Below are 9,617 nucleotides of genomic sequence, written 5' to 3'. Positions count from 1 at the left end.
GAAGGAGAAAAACCATATGATCATCTCAATAGGTGCAGAAAAAGCTTTTGACAAAATTCAACACCCATTTATGATAAAAACTCTCCAGAAAGTGGGCATAGAGGGAACCTACCTCAACATAATAAAGGCCATATACGACAAACCCACAGCAAACATCATTCTCAATAGTGAAAAACTGAAAGTATTTCCTCTAAGATCAGGAACAAGACAAGGATATCCACTCTTGCCACTGTTATTCAGCATAGTTTTGGAAGTCCTAGCCATGACAATCAGAGAAGAAAAAGAAATAAAAGGAATACAAATTAGAAAAGAAGAAGTAAAACTGTCACTGTTTGCATATGACATGACACTATACATAGAGAATCCTAAAGATGCCACCTAAAAACTACTAGAGCTAATCAATGAGTTTGGTAAATTTGCAGGATACAAAATTAATGCACAGATATCTCTTGCATTCCTATACACTAACAACGAAAGATCAGAAAGAGAAATTAAAGAAACAATCCCATTCACCACTGCAACAAAAAGAATAAAATACCTAGGAATAAACCTAAGGAGGTAAAGACCTGTACTCAGAAAACTATAAGACACTGATGAAAGAAATCAAAGATGACACAGACAGATGGAGAGATGTACAATGTTTTTGGACTGGAAGAATCAATATTGTGAAAATGTCTATACTACCCAAAGCAATCTACAGATTCAATGCAATCCCTATCAGATTACCAGTGGCATTTTTTAGAGAACTAGAACAAAAAATCTGAAAATTTGTATGGAGACACAAAAGACCCCAAATAGCCAAAGCAGTCTTGAGGGGAAAAAACGGAGCTGGAGGAATCGGACTCCCTGACTTCAGACTGTACTACAAAGGTACAGCTCACCATTTCTATTTAACATAATATTGGATTAGAGACCTAAATGTAAGACTGGACATTATTAAACTCTTAGAGGAAAATATAGGAAGAACACTCTTTGACATAAATCACAGCAAGATATTTTTGATCCACTTCCTAGAGTAATGGAAATAAAAACAAAAATAAACAAATGGGACCTAATGAAACTTAAAAGCTTTTGCCAAGCAGAAGAAACTACAAACAAGACAAAAAGACAACCCTCAGAATGGGAGAAAATATTTGCAAACGAATCAGCAGACAAAGGATTAATCTCCAAAATATATAAACAGCTCATTCAGCTCAATATTAAAAAAACCAACAACCCAATCAAAAAATGGGCAAAAGGCCTAAATAGACATTTCTCCAAAGAAGAGATATAGATGGCCAAGAAGCACGTGAAAAGCTGCTCAACATCACTAATTATTAGAGAAATGCAAATCAAAACTACAATGAGGTATCACCTCACACCAGTTAGAATGGGCATCATCAGAAAATCTATAAACAGCAAATGCTGAAGAGGGTGTGGAGGAAAGGGAACCCTCTTGCATTGTTGGTGGGAATGTAAATTGATACAGCTGCTATGGAGAACAGTATGGAGGTTCCTTAAAACTAAAAATAGAATTAACATATGATCCAGCAATCCCACTACTGGGCATATACCCAGAGAAAACCATAATTCAAAAAGACACATGCACCCCAGTGTTCATTGCAGCACTATTTACAATAGTCAGGTCATGGAAGCAACCTAAATGCCCATAGACAGACAAATGGGTAAAGAAGAAGTGGTACATATATACAATGGAATATTAGCCATAAAAAGGAACGAAATTGGGTCATTTGTAGAGACCTGGATGGATCTAGAGACTGTCATACAGAGTGAAGTAAGTCAGAAAGAGAAAAACAAATATCGTATATTAACACATGTATGTGGAACCTAGAAAAATGGTACAGATGAACCAGTTTGCAGGGCAGAAATAGAGACACAGATGTAGAGAACAAATGTATGGACACCAAGGGGGGAAAGTGGGGGGGGCGTGGTGGTGGGATGAATTGGGAGATTGGAATTGACATACATTCACTAATATTTATAAAATAACTAATAAGAACCTGCTGTATAAAAAAATAAAATAAAATTCAAAAAAAAAGTTCTATTATATGCATATCCCATAGCTTTTGCATCCATTCCTCTATTGATGGTATTTGGAGTAGCTATAGGTCTTTCACTTTTACAGAATGTTCTGCAGTGTACAATCTGATATCATTATATAATTGTATGAGTAGTTCTGAGGATAGATCCTTTAGAGGAGTTGCTGAGGCAAAGGATGTGAGCGTTTTGCGTCTTGACAGGTGCCTCCAAATTGCCCTCTGAAAAGGTTGTACCTATTTACAAGCCCATCGGCAGTGTGTGAAAGTGTTCCCCCCTCCATTCTCTCTGCAACACTGGTTTTTAACCAATCTAATTTTTGTGATCTAAAAGATGAAATTTTGTATCTTAAATATTAATTAGCATTTCCCCGATCACTTTAGGAATTGATCATCTTTTCATTAGCCTTTAATATTTTTTTTCTCTTCTTCAAATCAACTTCCTATCACATGTTGTTTTTAACTCTTAAAAAAGTATACTGGGGCTTGCCTGGTGGCACAGTGGTTGAGAGTCCGCCTGCTGATGGAGGGGATGTGGGTTCGTGCCCCGGTCCGGGAGGATCCCACATGCTGCAGAGCGGCTGGGCCCGTGAGCCATGGCCGCTGAGCCTGCGCGTTCGGGGCCTGTGCTCCGCAACGGGATAGGCCACAACAGTGAGAGACCCGCGTACCGCAAAAAAAAAAAAAAAAAAAGGTATACTGAAAAGTGGATAAGTTGTAAATATACCACTTGATGGATTCTTACAAAGTGAAAACACCAGGTAACACCAGGTGACAGGAAAGCATGTGCCCCGGATCACTCCTCCCCAGAGGGTAACCACTCTTCTGAATCCAACTCCATGGATTAGTGTTGCCTGTTTTAAACATTGTATAAGTGCAATCAGACAGTTTCAGTTATTTGTGCCTCACTTCTTTTATGCAGCATGATATTGTGAGATTTGGGTTTGTGGCTTGTAACGGTGGTTTTTTCCATTTTCATTGCTTTGTAGAATTCCTCTGTATTCATAGACCACACATTATTTATCCATTCCACTATTGATGGACGTTTAGGTTGTCCCGTTGTCTCCTGGTTTTTGCTGTTACAAATAACATCAAACAATTTTCCAAAGCAATTGTATCAATTTACATCAACAACGTGTGTGATTTTGAGTTGCTCCACCTGCTTGCCACTGCTCGTCCTCTCAGGTTGAATTTTTAAAATTCATTTGAGACCATTTTGAGATGGGAGAGAGGGAAGAAGGCAAGGTCATAGGGAGATTTGAGTTAAGATATTTCAACACTACCTATCTGGGAGTTTTCTGCAAGTCATTGCTACTTCAAGAGCTTCCTTTAAGTCTGACTCACAACTTAGAAATGGGTGACCTGGCTCGGGTTTGACAGCCTGGATAGCTCTTGCCCTAACCTCCAGCAACATCCAATGGATTAAAATCAGGAAGGTGCCTTAACCTCCAATAACACCCAAAGGAATAAAATAAGAAAGGCAGCTCTCAGGTAGCTTACAGAGAGAGATACATCATTACCAAAACCTTCTAGGTGAAGAAAGTACGCAATTAGATAAAGCAACAGCTTACGTAAAATTCGAACATCCAAATCCATTTGAGGGAGCAGATGTACTACGTGCTTTTCTTGATTTACTCAAGCCGGGTGTCACTATTTACTAAGGGTAAAGCGTGAAATTGAAGCCAAGAGACACTGTAATGAATCTATTCTCTTGTTTTCACGGGGATGGGAAATTCTGCTTCACCTCTGTGGGGTGTGGTTAACAGACTTGGGATCCGGCAGAGCTTGGCTGGTAGCTGCCTGGCTCGCGTCTTCCCGCAGGATCGAAGCTCAGCTCGGTGTGCGCCGCCCTCCAGATTTCTCATTTCCGTGCCAGTGACGGTATCTTTCATTCTCCTCACAGGGACGAAGCTGAAATGGAATATTTGAAGATAGCTCAGGACCTGGAGATGTACGGTGTGAACTACTTTACAATCCGGGTGTGTAGAAGCCTCTGCGAGTTCCCCGTGTGTGGGTGGAGACTGAATGAGGGCAGACTGTTAAAATGGGTCCCTCCCCATCCCAGGGCGGTAGACACTTCAACAGTTCAGTGGTGAACAGGGGAAGAGGAAGGGGAGGGTCTAAGAGCCTCATTTTCTATATTGGGACTTAAATTAGATCCTAGGTAATTAAGTATCAGTGGAGCCCGGGAGGGCCTGGTCCTGCCTGGGCAGATACCTGTCTGAATGCTCTGGTGTAACATTTGATTATCTCTGGCTCTGTGAGATCTGGGTCCACAGGGAACACCTGTAAATATTTTCTTCCCCCAGGACACAAGGAGAGTAAAGCTGCTTTTACAGATTACTGATTTGTTTGGGTGGGGACTCTCCCTGGCAGGCTAATTGATTTTCTATGCAGACCATTAATAGTCCGCTGTCCTCTAGGAACACGCTGGTCCTGCACCGGAGAAGCGTTTGTTTTCAGCCCCTGTCCGGCCTTTCGAGCATCTTTCTCCTGAGGCTCTGCTGCTGGACGCAGCTCCTCCCAAAGGAGTTCATGCGATTTGCTGAAGTATTTCATTGCCGGTTCCAAACTGTAGATGAGTAGACAGTAAAACAGCCATCATTATAGTTAAGGCTTGCTTTCCTTTTCAGGGTTTCCATAAATTTTGTAATAAATTTAGATAAATTGAAACACATTTAAAGTATCCTAGGGATAGCTTTCTACTTTGTTTTCTAAATACGTATTTTTAATAGATCATTTGCATAAAATAAGGCACACTGACAAATTATGTCATTTTTGTATAGTATACAAATGCCTAAAAGATTTTCCCTAATAACGCCGAAGGTTGTTTTCTAAAGTTTTATTAATTTGTATTTGCTAATTGTTTGGTTTCTTTTAGGTCAGACTCATTTGACACATTTCTGTGGTTTTGTCCATATGACTCCTCTTGCCCCACCACCTACATTCTAGAAAACTAGTGTTTTATAACCCTTCAAAAACAGCTTCTTATGAGGGAATATTTCTACAGCAGTCAGACTAAATTATACTATTTTGTGTGTGTATGTCTTGTATTGTGCAATAGATGAGGCTAATGGATATTTTAGTGTCTTTGTGTCAAAGTTCCTGAAATTTCACCATCACCTAAGGAAGACATGTGCTTAAAACAATTTAAAAGGGGCTGCTTGAGTCCCCGCTTCTCTGTTTATTCTCTAGAACAGTTGGAGCCTCATGATAGGAGGCAGAGGGTGCAATCCAGTTTTTTAAAAAACTTAAGCTAGAAACATAATGAAACGTCTTGTTTTCCAAAACGTACTATAGATTTTTAAAGCACAAAGCCTCACTTGTGTTAACGCAGTGGTTTTAAGAGCTCTGCAGAGGAGCAGACGACTCCCTCCTGGTTTGGTGATCACATCTGACTTCAGGTGTTAGCTGGAGTAAAAGATTTATCTCAGAGTGCTCACTCCTCCTCCTGACGCCTGCTGTTAGCCTTGTACTTCTCATCACAGTCCCAGCACCTTCTCAGTTTGCAGACCTTTTTTCCTGCCCTGGAGTCTTGGGTCCGTTTCCTTGTTGTCAGCAAGGGGTCAGGTGTGGGGAGATTCCCCCCACTGTCTTACGAGGAGCAGACTGCAGCACAGGGGGATGGGCCTGCAGCCCGAAGAGGTGGCCTCCAGGCGCACACTGGTCAGTGACATGGGGTCCCAGGGCGCTTACCCTATGGGTGCCCTGGCTGCTGGCCGGACTGCCATCAGAGGTACAGCCTGCGTACAGTCTATCAATTAAAAATTAAATTTTTTTTTTTTTTTTGTGGTATGCGGGCCTCCCTCTGCTGCGGTCTTTCCCGTTGCGGAGCACAGGCCCCGGACGCGCAGGCTCAGCGGCCATGGCTCACGGGCCCAGCCGCTCTGCGGCATATGGGATCCTCCCAGACCGGGGCGCGAACCCGGTTCCCCTGCATCGGCAGGCGGACGCGCAACCACTGCGCCACCAGGGAAGCCCTATCAATTAAATTTTTACACAGCTTTATTGGGGTACAATTTATATATAATTCATTTTTATATATTTTTCCGATATTTTGTAGTAAAAAATTTCCAACATGCAGGAAAGTTGGAAGACTTTTACAGTGCCTACCTATGTATACCCACAGCCTGGATTCTATACAGTTAACACTTTATACTTGCTTTATCACATTTTAATGTAAAATAAGGCCATCTGATCCCAGCACTTAGAGTTTTCTTTCTGGTAGTACAATAACCTTTTCTTTTAACATAAGAGGTGTTTAATCCTACAAGTTTTTATTCTACATCTATGATAAGCCAGTTATTTAATTAGCAGTAACAATGTTTCAATTACCTCTACTTTAGCCATCGAGCCAGTGACAGGAGCCCCCAGTGATCCTTCCGTGGGACACATGAGTCACAAGAATGGTATCATTTTGCCTCCACCTGCCCCAGTTCAGGAAGCTGGAGGCCCCCTGGGTTCTAAGACGGCAGTGACTTCTGTTGGGACCTGTTGAAACTTGTCACATGTAACGGTCTATGCCAGGTTCTTTGGGAAGTTGAATAAAATCTTCAGCCTCAGCTGGAGCTGACGGTGGCTGTTCTTTGTCAAATCTACAGAATAAAAAGGGCACAGAGCTGCTGCTCGGAGTGGATGCTTTGGGGCTTCACATTTATGACCCTGAGAACAGGCTGACCCCCAAGATCTCCTTCCCGTGGAATGAAATCCGGAACATCTCTTACAGCGACAAGGAGGTAGGACCCGTCTACACTGTAGATGCTCTGGCGGCCCAGCAGGTTTTTCCCCATCTCTCCTCCTTCTGGAGCAGCCTCAGCCAGACCGCTCCTTGTTAGCAGCAAGATCCTTTAATTCCCAGGCTTTGGGTTTTTGCTTGTTGATTTTTATAGTATTTACAGAACAGTACTGGCATCCTATTTTCAAACAGCATCACTAAACCCCTCTGCTGACTAATGAGAGGCTGGGAAGCTCAACTGTTGGGACTAAACCCCAGAGAACAGTAAACAAACCAGAAAGTAACCCTTTCTTATTACTTGGCTTTCTATTTCTGGTGAGAATTCTCTTTGTTTTTTTTAAAAAATAAATTTATTTATTTTATTTGTTTTTATTTTTGGCTGTGTGGGTCTTAGTTGCTGTGCACGGGCTTTCTCTATTTGCAGCGAGAGGGGGCTACTGTTCGTTGCGGTGCACAGGCTTCTCATTGTGGTGGCTTCTTCTGTTGCAGAGCACGGGCTCTAGGCACGTGGGCTTCAGTAGTTGTGGCACGTGGGCTCAGTAGTTGTGGCTTGTGGACTCCAGAGTGCAGGCTCAGTAGCTGTGGCACACGGGCTTAGTTGCTCTGCAGCATGTGGGATCTTCCTGGACCAAGGATCAAACCCATGTCCCCTGCATTGGCAGGCGGATTCTTAACAACTGTGCCACCAGGGAAGCCCCTCTCTTTGTATTTTAAATGCGGTGTATATTAAACCCTCTCTCTGTGTCCAGTGCTTGATTCATGCAATGCAGAGATATGTGTATACACACACACACGCACACACACACACACCATCTCTCCATAACATGTATGTGAATGTATATGTATTATATATATATAGTATATATAATATATACATATCAGCAGTGATATAAAGAAGGATATCAGGCCAATTTGCTTACAAGAATTAAAGAAAAATTAAGTTTGAATAACTCAAATGAGCACTCTAACTTAGAATTCAAATATTACTATATAGGATTGTGACTTTTCCCTAATGCTGTAATCCTATATTCATTCATTCATTCATTCTTTGTTAATTTTTTTAATTAATTTTTATTGGAGTATAGTTGCTTTACAATGTTGTGTTAGTTTCTGTTGTACAGCAAAGTGAATCAGTTAAACATATACATATATCCACTCTTTTTTAGATTCTTTTCCCATATAGGTCATTACAGAGTACTGAGTAGAGTTCCCTGTGCTATACAGTAGGTTCTTATTAGTTATCTATTTTATATATAGTAGTGTGTATATGTCAGTCCCAGTCTCCCAATTTATGCCCTCCCCCACCCTTTCCCCCTGGGTAACCACATTCATTGTTAATTTTAAGGGAGTTTTTGAGCGTCTCCTTTGTGTTAGGTTTTGTGGGAGACAAAGATGTAGAGAATGCAATCTCAGCCCTCAGGGAAGTTATAGTCAAGTATAACTCCAGTCAGTGACTCAACTGCCGTGATACATAACCTCAGTGTGAGCGGCTGGTGACAGAGGTGGTGATGATATGGTGCTTTTCCGCCTGCCAGCAGCTTTGCCCTGGCTCTGATTCAGTCTTCACAAGAACACTGCTGTGAGAGTAGGGGCTGTGTTCTGGTTGCTCTGTGTCACCTCAGGAAGCGGAGATGCAGAGGGATCCGGTGACCTGTGTCTGGTGAGAGGAATAGCAGAAGCTACATCCCCCGAGTTTCCAGGGAAGCACAGAGGACGGGCCCTGAGACTCTGCACCGGGCCGAGGAAGGCAGGCCTGGGCATGGAGTGAGTAACAGAGACAGCCCACGTGGCTGCCTGCAGAGCCCCCACCCCGTGCAGGTTTCCTGCTTTCTCTTTCCTCGTGTAGCAACTTGAGGAAAGGAGCACCAGGCCCCTGGTTGCCAGTATGTGGTTGAGATCCACTCGGCCATGCTTGATGAGACAGATTGAGCTTCTTAATTCAAAACATTCTGGTTTCTCAGATTTTTTGTAAGTAGCCCAGGAGATGAGCATTTAGGTATTTCTTTTTTAAAGCACTTAAACTGAAAGTTCTACGTGTCTTAAAGCAGTAGGTGTGCTGGTAGTTTTTCATCTCTAATTTCATAAAGTCTATTTACTGCACATCCACAACTTCACGTGCTAAAGGCTCCCAAAACACTCGTCCTTCACGGAAGCCAAGGAGTGAAGTCTCCACTAGTGCGATGGCTCGACACAGTAAACTAATATTCCCTCTCCTGGGGCAAGGCGCCCCCGAGTTCTGTCACGTCAGTAACTCGCACAGTGCAAGGGCCCCAAGCTGACTTGACATGATGAGGAGTAGTCTTGGTCATTATATACAACAACCGTGCTGTCACAACAGAAGTGCTGGTTTATTTTAAGTGAGCCATTTATTCTGTGTGCATGCCCCGGCTTGGCACAGAGCCTGTGGTTTCCCCACTTCTTGAGGTTTCTCACTGACAGCTCTGGGCTTTGATAGCAAGGCCAAAAATAAGCTCACAAAATTCATAAATAGCAGCCTACACAAGAGCAATACTGCTTCTAAGTTCACTTGACCAAAAGCGAAACAAAGGACCATTTTTCTGTCCTCTGTGTGCTAACCCCTTGTTGGACAATATAGCATGTAAAAGAAATACCCAAGAATAGATCTTCCTAAACGACTTCATCTGCTTAGCAAGTCTTTCTTGGGAGTGGATATTCATGTTTAAAGTGCATCTTTGTCTGTGACATAAATCACAGCAAGATCCATTTTGACCCACCTCCTAGAGAAATGGAAATAAAAACAAAAATAAACAAATGGGACCTAATGAAACTTAAAAGCTTTTGCACAGCAAAGGAAAACATAAGATGAAAACACAGACAACCCTCAG

At 42.3% G+C, this 9,617-nt stretch overlaps 1 protein-coding gene across 1 annotated transcript in view; it reads left to right on the top strand.

The window, feature by feature from the left end:
• NF2 (NF2, moesin-ezrin-radixin like (MERLIN) tumor suppressor) overlaps window positions 1-9,617 on the top strand; it is an 84,578-nt gene that overhangs the window by 54,224 nt on the left and 20,737 nt on the right. Inside the window, exons 7-8 of the mRNA XM_028480530.2 lie at window positions 3,940-4,015; window positions 6,638-6,772. Of these exons, the coding sequence (XP_028336331.1) occupies window positions 3,940-4,015; window positions 6,638-6,772 (211 nt within the window). The remainder of the gene's footprint in view (window positions 1-3,939; window positions 4,016-6,637; window positions 6,773-9,617) is intronic.

Source organism: Physeter macrocephalus, chromosome 19 (genome assembly GCF_002837175.3).
Source record: "Physeter macrocephalus isolate SW-GA chromosome 19, ASM283717v5, whole genome shotgun sequence".
Lineage (NCBI taxonomy): Eukaryota > Metazoa > Chordata > Mammalia > Artiodactyla > Physeteridae > Physeter > Physeter macrocephalus.
This window is presented reverse-complemented; position numbering and strand designations above follow the sequence as displayed.